We start from the raw sequence: 16,560 nt of genomic DNA, 5'->3' as shown, positions 1-16,560 counted from the left end.
GAAAGAAAAACACCAATACAGTATACTAACGCATATATATGGAATTTAGAAAGATGGTAACGATGACCCTATATGTGAGACAGCAAAAGAGACACAGATGTAAAGAACAGTCTTTTGGACTCCGTGGGAGAAGGCAAGGGTGGGATGATTTGAGAGGGTAGCATTGAAACGTGTATATTACCATATGTGAAGTGGATCGCTGGTCCAGGTTCGATGCATGAGACAGGGTGCTCAGGGCTGGTGCACTGGGATGACCCTGGGGTATGGGATGGGGAGGGAGGTGGGAGGGGGGTTCTCGATGGGGAACACATGTATACCATGGCTGATTCATGTCGATGTATGGGAAAAACCACTACAATAATGTAAAGTAATTATCCTCCAAATAAATTAATTAATTAAAAAATAAATATAAAGTCATGTGGAGTTAATTAGGGGAAACTTCATAGAGGTGGTACCATGTGTATTAAGAGAACTTAGTGAATACTATAAAAAAGATAGAATCTAAAACATGTGACAGGCCTGAGTAAGGTGGACACTGGTTTTATGAAAGTCTGAAATATACAAGCCTAGCTCCATTCAGGACCCTTTGTAAACTGGTGCCAAAGCAAAGTATAAAGGCCAATGTTACCAACACCAAAGAAGTCAGAAGCACCTAGAGCACTTTTGAAGTTTTAGCAAATGGGTTACAAGTTTCAGCCTATTTTTAGTGTTCCATTTTGTCCCCTTATTGATTTAAGAACAGGCTCCCTACTAGTCACATGGGGACACTCACCTATAGGGATTCCAAGAACCACAGGTGATTGTATTTTGGACACAGACTTAGAGAGCTGAGAGAAGGAGACTTGTGGGAGGTGAGACACCCTCCTCCTCTGATTCTCCCTGATTTGGGGGTATTTGACCTTTTGGCTCTCTTTGAAAGGGTGAGTCTGAAAATGATAAGTGTATGGGCTCATCTGTTAACTGGGGGATGAATTATAAAATACTGCTTTTTCCATGTGCTTATTTTTTTTCAGTTAGGAATTTACTAAACAAGGATTTAATGCAAACCAGTATGTGCCAAGGAGCATACTAAGCTTGAGAATGTCCAGAAAATCAGACACAGGCCCTGCTGTGATGTCGGGTGGGCAAGGAGAACACAGGCAGTTGGGACTCAGGGCAGAAGACGTAGACTGAAGGACCTTCCCAGCGATAGCAACCTGTGAAGACCTGTTTCTGGCACGAAGAGATACTGGACAAGTGTTTCTCCATTATATAAAATGCATGGCTTTGCTTGCAAGACAGAAGGGACCTCTCAGGTGTCAGATGAGACTGAAACTCATGGTCATTCTCTGTCAGGAAAACACATCATTTGGGTGCATGATAATGAAGGAATATTTGTACACATTTGTATTTTTAATATTCTATTAGCATAAAGTAATTAATGCAATTAATATTTCTTTAGGAGCAGAAGTACACTAAGAGACACCCAAGTAGAAAAACATGGAGGAAGACTTGAAAAGTCCAGATCATCTCTTTCACCTGGAAGGGCACAGTTAATTCGGTGAGTTTCTGTTAACGTGTGCATGCTCAGTCATGTCCAACTCTTTGCGACCCTATGAACTGTAGCCCAGTAGGCTCCTCTGTCCATGGGATACTCTAGGCAAGAATACTGGAGTGGGTTGCCATTTCTTCTCCAGGGGATCTTCCCGACCTGCAGATCGAACCCATGTCTTCTGAGTCTCTTGAATTGCAAACAGATTTTTACCACTTGAGGATCAGTTCTTTAAAGCCACTCCTACATAACAGCTAGTTAATACTGGTTAATGGTGTTTTACTTTCACATTAGGGTCTTATGATATCTATATTGGTATAGTAGAAATGTTGTAAGAATGGTAATAGTGGGTTTCTTTAAATATACAGGATAAATTTCAGTGTGGACCTATTTTGGGGGGGATAAAGTAGAAAAGAATAGCTTTATTGCTTGACCAGGCAAAGAGGGGTACAGTGGGCTCCTGCCCCGGAAAACTGTGTGTCCCCATTGTGGAGTTAAATACAGTGATCTACTGGTGTTAGTTAACTGTTTGTAAACAAATATATTTAATGCAAAAAGCAGTTAACTGCACGTGTGTTCAGTTGCTCAGTCATGTTCAACTCTTTACAACCCTTTGGGCTATAGACTGCCAGGTTCCTCTGTCCATGGGATTTTTCAGGCAAGAATACTGGAGTGGTTCGCCATTTCCCCCTCCAGGAGATCTTCCCAACCCAGGGAATGGTAGCAAAACTGGGCTCTTAGCTAATCTCTTGCCTCTGTCATAGCAAAATTGTCATCTTTCTGAGCCTTACTTACTGATCAACAATGGCTCTGCTAATCCTAAAGTGACAGATGTTATTTCTCATTAAAACAGCCATTAGTCAAAGACCAACTGTTAAGATTCTTACCCAATTTTCAGTTTGACAATAAAAGTGACATATCTGGGGAGAAAGTTCAGCCACTTTTACTTTTGGGAGGCAGGGAGAAATGGCAGGAATTTCATATTATAAAATTTGCACAGTTGGAAAGAAAACAAACTTTAAGACACTCTACAACATATATGCCATCTTGGTAAGTTAGGCATAATAAATTATTGAATTTTTTTGACAAGTTTTAAAAAGCTCTTACTTTGCAATATTTGTAGATTCACAGAAAGTTGCAGAGATAGTGCAGAGAGATCCCATATGCCCTTTACCTAGTTTCCCCCAACAGTTAAATCCTGCATCTTTCATAACTACTGTACAAGATCAAAACCAGGAAATTAACATTGGTACAATGTATATGTGTTTTGCTGTATCACTGTTTACTGAACCCAGGGTAGGCAAGGAGCGAAGCTGGAAGAAAACTTAAGGAATCGTAGAAACTGCAGACACGTCTATTCTCTGCTGACTGGCATAGCAGCTGTAGCAGCAGACATGCTGTATTCTCTTGTGGTTGACCCAGTAGACACAGCCATAACACACCCCTCATGAGGCCATAACATGGATGTAACACAGACATAAGGCAGCCTCTAGGGCTTTTCAGGTATACAGAACAGAAGTGGCACATGGCCAAGTGGGTACATCGTTATACGGATGCACAGTGCTGTAAGTGATGTCAGCTGTCACATAACCATGTATTTACAAAATGTGGGGCAAGAGTGAGAGGCTGTGGGGCAAGAGAGCCTGACCACCACCATCTTGGCTAATTTTCTCTTCCCTTCCATTGGTACAATGTATAGTTCAGTGTCATTTTATCATGTGTAATTTTGTATGGTGACCGTGCCGACCAGGCTAGAGAACTGTTCACCCCACACATGTTCTCCGGCTACCCTGTTATGGTCACAGCCACTTTTGTTCCCCCATCATCCCTACTTCCTAGCAACCATTCATCTGTTTTCATGATTTTGTCATTTTGGACTGCCATATAAATAGATTCATACGTTGTTTTTATGTGAACTTTTTTTCCAACACCATAATACCCTTGAGATCCACCTAATTGTTGCATGTATTGATAGTTTGTCACTTTTAATTGCTGAGTGGCATTCCGTTGTATGGATATACCACAGCTTTTTAAGTTTTTCACATATTAAGGCATGTTTCAGTTGTTTGCAGCTTTTGGCTATTAAAAATAAAACTGGTATAAACAATCACATACAGGTTTTTGTACAGATGAAAATTTTCATCCCTCTAGGATAAATGCCCAGCTGGTGATATATATGGTAATTGTGTTTTTAGCTTTTTAGGAAACTACTTAGCTTTTCCAGAGTGTTGACACCATTTTGTGTTCCCGCCAGTGATGTATGAGAGACTCAGTTCCCCTCATCCTCACCAGCATTTGGTTTTGTTGTTTTATTTTAGCTGTCCTAAAAATTTGTGCAGTGACAGCTTATTGTAGTCTTTGCATTTCCCTAATGGCTCACGACGTTAACATCTTGTCATGAACTTATTGCTATCTGTTTACGCTCTTCAGTGAAATGTCTGTCTATATCTTTTGCTCATTTTTAATTGAATCATTTGTTTTTAAAAATGTTGATTTTTGAGAGTTCTTCATCTATCTCTCTTGGATATCCTTCGTTGTATATGTTAGTTTGCAGATATTTTCTCCCTCTCTGTACCTTGTCTTTTCCTCCTCTTAATAGGGCCTCTGGGAGAACAGTTCTTAATTTTTATGAAGTCTGATCTGTTTTTCTTTTGTGGATTGTGCTTTTGATGTCGTGTCTAAGAACTCTTCATGAAGCCCTTGATCCTGAAGATTATCTCCAGTGATTTTTCCTAAAAGTTGTAATAATTTTACATTAAAGGCTGGTATTAATTTTGAGCTTAATTTATATAAAATTTATATATAGGTCAAGATTCCTTTTTGTGACCTACTGATGTTCAGTTTCTCTAGCATCATTTGATGAAAAGGCTATCCTTCCACCCTTGACCTGCTTTTTCACCTTAGTCAAACATCAGGTTGGTGTACTCGGTGGGTCTATTTCTGAGTCTCCATTCTGTTCAGCTAATTTTTATATCTAGCCCTTTATCGATAGCACACAATCTTGATTATTATAGCTCTATAGTAATTCTTGAAATCTGGTAAAATGATTCCTCTCACTTTATTATTTTTCCCAAAATTGTTTTGGGTTATTCTAGCTATTTTCCTTTTCGCATACATTTTAGAATGATCATGCTATATCTACAAAAAAAAAACAAAAACAAAAAAAACCTACTGAAGATTTTAATCTATGGAGTTGGAGAAGACTCTTGAGAGTCCCTTGGATTGCAAGGAGATCAAAACAGTCAATCCTAAAGGAAATCAATCCTGAATATTCATTGGAAGAACTGATGCTGAAGCTGAAGCTCCAGTACTTTGGCCACCTGATGCAAAGAGCTGACTCATTAGAAAAGACCCTGATGCTGGGAAAGATGGAAGGCAGGAAGAGAAGGCAACAACAGAGGATGAGATGGTTGGATGGTATCACTGACTCAATGGACATGAGTTTAAGCAAGCTCTGAGAGATGGTGAAGGACAGGGGGAAGCCTGGCATAGTGCAGTCCATGGAGTCGCAAAGAGTCAGATACAACTGAGAGACTGAACAACAACTGAAGATTTTTATATAAGTTACACTGAAACCCTATATCAATTTTGAGAAAATTGATATCTTTACTGTGTAGACTCTATGACTGTTTATTTAAGGCTTTGGTTTCTTTCACCAACAGTTTGTAATTTTCAGCATAAAAATCCAGTACATGTTTTGTTAGATTTACATCCAGAAGTAGAAACACCAGTACCGTATTAACTATCAGTGATCAAGGTGAAAGTCCTTCCTTCCCTTTTCTTAGTCTTAAGAGGACAGCATTCTGTCTTTCGCCAGAAAGTATGATGTTAGTTTTTGTGCAGATATTCTTTATTAAGTTGAGGAAGTTCCCCGCTACTCTTGTTTTTCTGAGAGTTTTAATACCACTCGGTGTTGAATTTTGTCACAGGCTTTTTCTGCATCAGTTGGTATGATCATGCCATTTTTCTTCTGTAGGTTGTTAGTGTAGTGGATTACACTGGTTGATTTTTGAATCCTGAAGCAGCCTTGCATTCCTGGAATAAACCCCACTTGGTCCTTCTTTACATATATATATTTATATGTGCTTAATATTTTGTTAAGAATTTTTGCATCTATACTCATGAGGGATATTCAATAGCAGTGTTTTGTTTCTGTATGCACTTCGGTTTTGATATCAGACTTCATAAAATGAGTTCACTTCTCTTCTGTTTTCTAGAAGAGATTGTGTAAAGTTGGTGTTAGTTTTTCTATGCTTGGTAGAATTCTCCATCGAAATCATCTGAAACTGAAGACACTTGCTTTGTAAGTTATGCATTAATTTCATTAGTAGCTGTAGTGCTGTTCAAAGTATGTGCTTCATATTGGCTCAGTTCAGTTCATTTCAGTCGCTCAGTCGTGTCCGACTCTTTGCGACCCCATGACTTGCAGCACGCCAGGCCTCTCTGTCCATCACCAACTCCCGGAGTCTACCCAAGCCCACGTCCATCGAGTTGGTGATGCCATCCAACCATCTCATCCTCTGTCGTCCCCTTCTCCTCCTGCCGCCAATCCTACCCAGCATGAGGGTCTTTTCCAATGAGTCAACTCTTCGCATGAGGTGGCCAAAGTATTGGAGTTTCAGCTTCAACATCAGTCCTTCCAATGAACACCCAGGATTGATCTCTTTTAGGATGGATCATATTGGTTAAGTGACAGTAATTTGTACCTTTAAAGGAATCAGTTTCTTTAAATTATCAGTTTAATCTGTGTTCAATTGTTCATAGTTTTATTATCTTTTTGTTGTCAGCAGGATCTGTAGTGATATGCTATACCTGATTCATTTCTGATATGGGAAATTTGTGTCTTCTCTTTTTCCTTATCAGTCTTGCTAGAGGTTTGTCAATTTTATTGGTCTTTTCAAGAAGCAGTTTTTTAAAATTGATTTTTCTAGTTGTTTCTGTTTTCAGTTTTGTTCATTCTTTTCTGTATTAGTTTCTTTTCTCTCTTTGCTTTGATCTTGTTTTGCTCTTCTTTTCCTAGTTTCTTTAGATGTGAGTTTAGATTACTGAATTGAGACTTGTCTTTTCTTCAGTTCAGTTCAGTTGCTCAGTCGTGTCTGACTCTTTGAGACCCATTGGACTGCAGCACGCCAGGCTTCCCTGTCCAGTACCAACTCCTGGAGCTTGCTCAAACTCATGTCCATTGAGTCAGTGATGCCATCCAACCATCTCATCCTCTGTTGCCCCCTTCTCCTTCTGCCTTCAGTCTTTCCCAGCATCGGGGTCTTTTCCAGTGAGTCAGTTCTTTGCATCATGTGGCCAAAGTATTGGAGTTTCAGCTTCAGCATCAGTCCTTCCAATGAATATTCAGGACTGATTTCCTTTCGGATTGACTGTTTTGATCTTCTTGATGTCGAAGGGACTCTCAAGAGTCTTCTGCAACACCGCAGTTTAAAAGCATCAATTCTTTGGTCCTCAGCCTTCCCTAAGGTTCAACTCTCACATCCATACATGACTACTGAAAAAAGCATACCTTTGACTAGACAGACCTTTGTCAGAAAATAATGTCTTTTCTTTTTAACATGCTGTTAAAAAGGTTTGTCGTAGCTTTTCTTCCAAGGAGCTGGTGTCTTTTAATTTCATGGCTGCAGTCACCATCTGCAGTGATTTTGGAGCCCAAGAAAATAACTCTCACTGTTTCCATTGTTTCCCCATCTGTTTGCCATGAGGTGACAGGACCAGATGCCATGATCTTAGTTTTCTGAATGTTGAGTTTTAAGCCAACTTTTCACTCTCCTCTTTCACTTTCATCAAGAGGCTCTTTAGTTCCTCTTTACTTTCTGCCATAAGGGTGGTATCATCTGCATATCTGAGGTTATTGATATTTCTTCTGGCAATCTTGATTCCAGCTTGTGCTTCATCCAACCAGGCATTTTGCATGATGTACTCGGTATATAAGTTAAATAAGCAGGGTAACAGTATACAGCCTTGATGTACTCCTTTCTGAAATTGGAACCAGTCTTTTGTTCCATGTCCAGTTCTAACTGTTGCTTCTTGACCTACATACAGATTTCTCAGGAGGCAGGTCAGGTGGTCTGGTATTCCCATCTCTTGAAGAATTTTCCACAGTTTGTTGTGATCTACAGAGTCAAACTTATATGCAGAGTACATCATGAGAAATGCTGGGCTGGAAGAAGCACAAGCTGGAATCAAGATTGCCGGGAGAAATATCAATAACCTCAGATATGCAGATGACACCACCCTTATGGCAGAAAGTGAAGAAGAACTAAAGAGTCTCTTGGTGAAACTGAAAGAGGAGAGTGAAAAAGTTGGCTTAAAGCTCAACATTCAGAAAACTAAGATCATGGCAACCGATCCCATCACTTCATGGCAAATAGATGGGGAAACAGTGTCAGACTTTATTTTTTTGGGCTCCAAAATCACTGCAGATGGTGATTACAGCCATGAAATTAAAAGACGCTTACTCCTTGGAAGGAAAGTTATGACCAACCTAGATAGCATATTAAAAAGCGGAGACATTACTTTGCCAACAAAGGTCCGTCTAGTCAAGGCTATGGTTTTTCTAGTGGTCATGTATGGATGTGAGAGTTGGACGGTGAAGAAAGCTGAGCACCGAAGAATTGATGCTTTTGAACTGTGGTGTTGGAGAAGACTCTTGAGAGTCCCTTGGACTGCAAGCAGATCTAACCAGTCCATCCTAAAGGAGATCAGTCCTGGGTGTTCACTGGAAGGACTGATGTTGAAGCTGAAACTCCAATACTTTGGCCACCTCATGCGAAGAGTTGACTCATTGGAAAAGACCCTGATCCTGGGAAGGATTTGGGGCAGGAGGAGAAGGGGACGACAGAGGATGAGATGGTTGGATGGCATCACCGACTCTATGGGCATGAGTTTGGGTAAACTCTGGAGCTGGCGATGGACAGGGAGGCCTGGCGTGCTGCAGCTGATGGGGTCGCAAAGAGTCGGACACGACTGAGCGACTGAACTGAACTGAACACAGTCAAAGCTTATGGTGTACCCCTTAATAACATATATATAGTGGAATGATTGCAATAGTTTCAGTTAACTTCCATCTCCTTATATAGTTACAAGTAATTTTTTCCTTGTGATGAGAACTTAGATTTACTCTCTAAGCAGCTTTCAAGTACACCCCACAGCAGTGTTAACTGTAGTCAACATGTTGTACATTACATCATTAGTACTTATTTATCTTATAACTGTGTACCTTTTGACCTTCTTCCTCCAATTTCTCCTCCCTCCTCTCCTCCCTCCAAGTCTATTGCTATGAATTTGGTTGTTTTTTTGCTTGTTTTTGTTTTTTCTGTTTTTTGGGGTTTTTTTGAGATTCCACATATAAGTGAAATGATATAGTATTTGTTTTTCTCTGACTAATTTCATTTAGTATAATGCCTTCCAGGTCTACTAATCTGATCTATCAGTCTTTCCTCTGTAACCAATTCAGGTTTCCTGACATCTTTTGGACAAGAGACTACATAAAACTGACACTCAGCTCATGTGGCTTCTTCAGTTGGATCAGGCACTTTGGTTCAGGATTTCACTGCACTGTGGCTCAGAGAGCACAGTTGTACCATTCTGCCTTTTGAAAGTACAAGAATTGGAGCTCTCTGTGCCAAAAAGTCTTTGAGAAATTAAGAGAATGATAGAATCTTTACAATTAATGAAACTGGACAACTACCCGTCCCCCTACTATGCTTCCAATGAGGGGAAAAAAAGATGTTTATGGAGAGCACACCTGGGGGGATAGAGAGAGAAAGAAAGAAAATAAGAGTGAATTCAATATGTTCCATGTGTCCATGACCTTGATATTGAGTTAAAAGCCTCAGAGCACGGTAGAATAAAGTGAACTCTCTTTGGTAAAGGGAATAAATGCCTTTCCCTTTGGGGTACTGGCAGTGTTACCCAACTGAACTTTCTGCAATAATAGAAATGGTTTATTTCTGAGCTGTCCTGTGTGGTAGCCACTAGACATACATGACGGTTGAGCAATTGCAATGTGGCCAGTGCAATTGGAAAACTGAATTTTCAATTATATTCAATTTCAAGTAAAGAAATAGAAGAAACATAAATAGCTACATATTATTTAAGTTATTTAATCACTATGACAAGTGGGAGTCTTAGGTCATTTACCTAATACTTTTTTCATTTTTTACTACCTTTTTTATTATTATTGCACCATAGCAATAACATTGAAATGCACCTGCTATAAAGGCATGTGTTGTGAAAAATTGAAAGCATTTCCCCTAAAGTCAGGAACAAGGCAAGGATGCCCACTTTCACCACTACTATTCAACATAGTTTTGGAAGTTTTGGCCACAGCAATCAGAGCTGAAAAAGAAATAAAAGGAATACAGATAGGAAAAGAAGAAGTAAAACTCTCACTGTTTGCAGATGACATGATCCTCTACATAGAAAACCCTAAAGACTCTACTAGAAAATTACTAGAGTTGATCAATGAATATAGTAAAGTTGCAGGATATAAAATTAACACACAGAAATCCCTTGCATTCCTATACTCCAATAATGAGAAAACAGAAAGAGAAATTAAGGAAACAATACCATTCACCATTGCATCAAAAAGAATAAAATACTTAGGAATATATCTACCTAAAGAAACAAAAGACTTATATATAGAAAACTATAAAACACTGATGAAAGAAATCAAAGAGGACACAAACAGATGGAGAAATATACCGTGTTCATGGATTGGAAGAATTAATATAGTGAAAATGAGTATTCTACCCAAAGCAATCTACAGATTCAATGCAATCCCTATCAAGCTACCAATGGTATTTTTCACAGAACTAGAACAAATCATCTCACAATTTGTATGGAAATATAAGAAACCTCGAATAGCCAAAGCAATCTTGAGGAAGAAGAATGGAACTGGAGGAATCAACCTGCCTGACTTCAGACTCTACTACAAAGCCACAGTCATCAAGACAGTATGGTACTGGCACAAAGATAGAAATATAGATCAATGGAACAAAATAGAAAGCCCAGAGATAAACCCACGCACATATGGACACCTTATCTTCGACAAAGGAGGCCAGAATATACAATGGAGAAAAGACAACCTCTTTAACAAGTGGTGCTGGGAAAACTGGTCAACCACTTGTAAAAGAATGAAACTAGAACACTTCCTAACACCGTACACAAAAATAAACTCAAAATGGATTAAAGATCTAAACGTAAGACCAGAAACAATAAAACTCCTAGAGGAAAACATAGGCAAAACACTCTCCGACATAAATCACAGCAGGATCCTCCATGACCCACCTCCCAGAATATTGGAAATAAAAGCAAAAATAAACAAATGGGACCTAATTAAAATTAAAAGCTTTTGCACAACAAAGGAAACTATAAACAAGGTGAAAAGACAGCCTTCAGAATGGGAGAAAATAATAGCAAATGAAGCAACAGACAAACAATTAATCTCAAAAATATACAAGCAACTTCTGCAGCTGAATTCCCGAAAAATAAATGACCCAATCAAAAAATGGGCCAAAGAACTAAACAGACATTTCTCCAAAGAAGACATACAGATGGCTAACAAACACATGAAAAGATGCTCAACATCACTCATTATTAGAGAAATGCAAATCAAAACCACAATGAGGTATCATTTCACACCAGTCAGAATGGCTGCTATCCAAAAGTCTACAAGCAATAAATGCTGGAGAGGGTGTGGAGAAAAGGGAACCCTCTTACACTGTTGGTGGGAATGCAAACTAGTACAGCCACTATGGAGAACAGTGTGGAGATTCCTTAAAAAACTGGGAATAGAACTGCCATATGACCCAGCAATCCCACTGCTGGGCATATACACCGAGGAAACCAGAATTGAAAGAGACGCGTGTACCCCAATGTTCATCGCAGCACTGTTTACAATAGCCAGGACATGGAAGCAACCTAGATGTCCGTCAGCAGACGAATGGATAAGGAAGCTGTGGTACATATACACAATGGAATATTACTCAGCCATTAAAAAAAATACATTTGAACCGGTTCTACTGAGATGGATGAAACTGGAGCCCATTATACAGAGTGAAGTAAGCCAGAAAGAAAAACAACAATACAGTATACTAATGCATATATATGGAATCTGAAAGATGGTAACGATAACCCTATATGCGGGACAGAATGAGAGACACAGATGCATGGAACAATTTTATGGACTCTGAGGGAGAAGGTGAGGGTGGGACGTTCTGGGAGAATGGCATTGAGACATGTGTATTGTCATATGTGAAACAGAGCACCATTCCATGTTCGATGCATGTGACAAGGGCTCGGGGCCGGGGCAGTGGGATGATCCAGAGGGATGGGAGGGGGAGGGAGGTGGGTGGGGGGTTCGGGAAGGGGAACACATGTAAACCCATGGCTGATTCTTGTCAATGTATGGCAAAAACTATTACAATATTGTAAAGTAATTAGCCCCCAACTAAAATAAATAAATTTATAAAAAAAAAAAAAAAAAAAAAAAAAAGAAGAAATACAGATGGCTAACAAAACCTTTAAAAAAAAAAAAAAAAAAAAAAAAAAAAAGGCATGTGTTTTTTCATCCCCTCATGTAGATGTTAACAAAGATCTTCCACAATTCAAAAGGTGTTGGTATCTTATCCATAGCTTATATATCAATGTATGTTGCTGAAATAGTAACATAAACATACTGTAGCATAAACATACTTATTATATGTTGTTGTTGTTGTTCCTAGTAAGAGTACTGAAAAGATTGAGGAAATTATTAGTGACAGCTCCTCAGAAAGTGAGGAAGATGAAGAACAACCTGATCATCGTCAGGAAGCAAATGCAGATTTGCCATCAGAATATTGGCAAATTCAGAAGCTGGTGAAATATTTGAAGGTGAGAGAGAGACCTTTTATACTGTATTTGCAATGTTTATTTTAAATTTTTTCCCAAAAATATATATTCTGCTTTCAAGTTTCCTATATATTTCTTTCAAGTAAGGGTAGTAACTATCCCTATTATTATTTACGTGTACACATGGGAAGGTCTTATTACCCTGAGGATAGTGAGATTTGTCCTCATGGAGCAGGTGGGCTGCCTGGTACCAGCCCTCTCCCCTAGGTGGGGAGAAGGCAGTGGACCATGGCAGCCATCAGATATTGTGACTTACACCATTGTGTGACTAGCAATATGGCATGATGGAAGGACCAAGGGGTTTTGAAGTTGGACTTAGACTGAATTCTAGATTGTGTCACTATGTGTGACTGTTGAAAAGTTATGGTTTGCAGCCTTAATCTTTCCGACCCATGGAGTAAAATTAGTAATACCCACTCTAGGATCATTTTAAGGACTGAGAAAACACACTTGAAAGATGTGGTGTGATGTCTGATACGTTGTAGATACTTAAAATATGTGTTGGTCTATTTCTGCTACTCTCTTAAGTGAGATGCCAGGTATGAAAACATTTTGTAATAATACATAAATGACCCATATAATATTGTATTTAAGTCCTCAAATGTGGGGTGTGGCAAGGATAATGATTTGCTCAAACCCAGATCAATGTTAATTTTTGATGTTGGACAGCGAATCTTGATAATAGCTAGGCCCTGTCTAAAGCTACCACCCAGAAGTCCTTATGAAAACAATACTCTGACTTACCTCAGCTTGTCCTCCTGCATTTGCGAGGCTTTGCATATTTAAAGAAATTTACATGACTCCTAAATTACTAAAGGGTACTTTTCCTGTACCTTTGAGGTCATCCCAGGCTGACAGCTCAAACAGCCTATATGCACATTTTCATGAATTCAGAAAAGGTCCTCCCTGCCTCCAGGTGAGCAATCTGGTAGGTATAAGTAAGCTAAAAAAGTTTTTCCTAAAAGAAAAATATGTCCACTTCCTCTGTTGGCATCATCTCAGCTGCAGTTCTAAGCACTTCTCAGAAAATTCTTTTATGTTTTCCTGAATCCTGAGAAAAATTAGTCAAGAAATTGGGAAAATGGGAAATTAGAATTAAAGTTGACAATTAAAGTTTGATAGTCTTCCTGAAGACATGACTGGTTCAAAGGAATCTACTGACATTGTGGAGAGCAGGACAAGTTGATTATCTTAGTAATCATTCTACAGTGTTTGTGGTTGTCAAAGCAACACACTGTGCACATTAGATATACCAAGGATTCCCAATGTATCAAGGTCCCCTGTATCGGTCCATGGCCTCTTAGAAACTGGGCACACAGCAGGAGGTGAGTAGCAGGCTAGTGAGTAAAGCTTCATCTGTATTTACAGCAGCTCCCCATCACTTGCATTATGACCTGAGCTACGCCACCTGTTAGTTCAATGGCAGCACTAGATTCTCATAGGAGTGCGACTCCTATTGTGAACATCGCATGCGAGGAGTCCAGGTTACATGCATCTTAAGAGAATCATCTCAAAAGCATCGCCTTCCTGGTCCATGGAAAAATTGTTTTCCATGAAGCTGGTCCATGGTGCTAAAAAGGTTGGGGACTGCTGAGATATACAATTATAGTTGCCACTTATCCCTCAGTAAAGTTTAGAAAAAGAAAATTCTGGCAGAAGAATCAAAGATGAAGGTAGACATTTCCAGGCATCAGGACAGGAGCCAGCGAGAGAAAAATGATCCCAGACCAGGTGGTCAGCTGCACTTATTGCCGTGCTCTGAGTGTGTACTTGCAGGATGGCGAGTCGTTCTTGCAAAAATAGATGGTACATTTATATGCATCATATCCTTTCAGTTCAGTTCAGTCACTCAGTCGTGTCCAACTCTTTGTAACCCCATGAACTGCAGCACGCCAGGCCTCCCTGTCCATCACCAACTCCCGGAGTCCACCCAAACCCATATCCATTGAGTCAGTGATGCCATCCAACGATCTCATCCTCTGTCGTCCCCTTCTCCTCCTGCCCCAAATCCTTCTCAGCAACAGGGTCTTTTCCAATGAGTCAACTCTTCGCATGAGGTGGCCAAAGTATTGGAGTTTCAGCTTCAACATCAGTCCTTCCAATGAACACTCAGGACTGATCTCCTTTAGGATGGACTGGTTGGATCTCTTTGCAGTCCAAGGGACTCTCAAGAGTCTTCTCTAACACCACAGTTCAAAAGCATCAATTCTTCAGCACTCAGCTTTCTTTATAGTCCAACTCTCACATCCATACATGACCACTGGAAAAACAATAGCCTTGACTAGATGGACCTTTGTTGACAAAGTAATGTCTCTGCTTTTTAATATGCTATTTAGGTTGGTCATAACTTTCCTTCCAAAGAGTAAGCATCTTTTAATTTCATGGCTGTGATCACCATCTGCAGTGATTTTGGAGCCCAAAAAAATAAAGTCAGCTACTGTTTCCATTGTTTCTCCATCTATTTGCCAGGAAGTGATGGGACCAGATGCCATGATCTTAGTTTTCTGAATGTTGAGCTTTAAGCCAACTTTTTCACTCTCCTCTTTCACTTTCATCAAGAGGCTCTTTAGCTCTTCTTCACTTTCTGCCATAAGGGTGGTGTCATCTGCATATCTGAGGTTATTGATATTTCTCCTGGCAATCTTGATTCTAGCTTGTGCTTCCTCCAGCCCAGCGTTTCTCATGATGTAATCTCCATATGAGTTAAATAAGCAGGGTGACAATATACAGCCTTGACATACTCCTTTCCCGATTTGGAACCAGTCTGTTGTTCCATGTCCAGTTCTAACTGTTGCTTCCTGACCTGCATACAAGTTTCTCAAGAGGCAGGTCAGGTGGTATTCCCATCTCTTTCAGAATTTTCCACAGTTTATTGTGATCCACACAGTCAAAGGCTTGGCATAGTCAATAAAGCAGAAATAGATGTTTTTCTGGAACTGTTTTGCTTTTTCAATGATCCAGCAGATGTTGGCAATTTGATCTCTGGTTCCTCTGCCTTTTCTAAATTCAGCTCGAACATCTGGAAGTTCATGGTTCACGTATTGCTGAAGCCTGGCTTGGAGAATTTTGAGCATTAATTTACTAGCGTGTGAGATGAGTGCAATTGTGCGGTAGTTTGAACATTCTTTGGCATTGCCTTTCTTCGGGATTGGGATGAAAACTGACCTTTTCCAGTCCTGTGTCCACTGCTGAGTTTTCCAAATTTGCTGGCATATCAAGTGTAGCACTTTCACAGCATCATCTTTCAGGATTTGAAAGAGCTCAACTGGAATTCCATCACCTCCACTAGCTTTGTTCATAGTGATGCTTTCTAAGGCCCACTTGACTTCACATTCCAGGATGTCTGGCTCTAGGTGAGTGATCACACCATCATGATTATCTTGGTCGTGAAGATCTTTTTTGTACAGTTCTTTTGTGTATTCTTGCCTTCTCTTAATATCTTCTGCTTCTGTTAGGTCCATACCATTTCTGTCCTTTATCAAGCCCATCTTTGCATGAAATGTTCCCTTGGTATCTCTAATTTTCTTGAAGAGATCTCTAGTCTTTCCCATTCTATTGTTTTCCTCTATTTCTTTGCATTGATCTCTAAGGAAGGCTTTCTTATCTCTCCTTGCTATTCTTTGGAACTCTGCATTCAAATGGGTATATCTTTCCTTTTTTCTTTTGCTTTTCCCTTCTCTTCTTTTCCCAGCTATTTGTAAGGCCTCCTCAGCCAGCCATTTTGCTTTTTTGCATTTCTTTTCCATGAGGATGGTCTTGCTCCCTGTCTCCTATATAATGTCACGAACCTCTGTCCATAGTTCATCAGGCACTCTGTCTATCAGATCTAGCCCCTTAAATCTATTTCTCACTTCCACTGTATAATCATAAGGGATGTGATTTAGGTCATACCTGAATGGTCTAGTGTTTTTCCCTACTTTCTTCAATTTAAGTCTGAATTTGGCAATAAGGAGTTCATGATCTGAGCCACAGTCAGCTCCCGGTCTTATTTTTGCTGACTGTGTAGAGCTTTTTCATCTTTGGCTACAAAGAATAGAACCAATCTGATTTCAGTGTTGACCATCTGGTGATATCCATGTGTAGAGTCTTCTCTTGTGTCTTTGGAAGAGGGTGTTTCCTATGACCCAGAG

The 16,560-nt window shown here is 39.7% G+C and overlaps 1 protein-coding gene across 9 annotated transcripts in view; it reads left to right on the top strand.

Annotated features, from left to right (window-relative positions):
* Nucleotides 1-16,560, top strand: part of ODAD2 (outer dynein arm docking complex subunit 2) — a 205,819-nt gene that overhangs the window by 39,303 nt on the left and 149,956 nt on the right. For 8 of the 9 annotated variants that reach the window (XM_081560887.1, XM_081560888.1, XM_081560885.1 and 5 more), the window contains 2 exons: nucleotides 1,442-1,540; nucleotides 12,265-12,412. In XM_081560887.1, coding sequence (XP_081417013.1) covers nucleotides 1,442-1,540; nucleotides 12,265-12,412 — 247 coding nt within the window. The remainder of the gene's footprint in view (nucleotides 1-1,441; nucleotides 1,541-12,264; nucleotides 12,413-16,560) is intronic. The other variant, XM_081560893.1, reaches the window with a different exon arrangement.

This window comes from Giraffa tippelskirchi, chromosome 13 (genome assembly GCF_054371585.1).
Source record: "Giraffa tippelskirchi isolate mGirTip1 chromosome 13, T2T-mGirTip1v1.2.pri, whole genome shotgun sequence".
Taxonomy (NCBI): domain Eukaryota; kingdom Metazoa; phylum Chordata; class Mammalia; order Artiodactyla; family Giraffidae; genus Giraffa; species Giraffa tippelskirchi.
The sequence above is the reverse complement of the archived record's forward strand: the minus strand, read 5'-3'. Positions and strand labels throughout refer to the sequence as shown.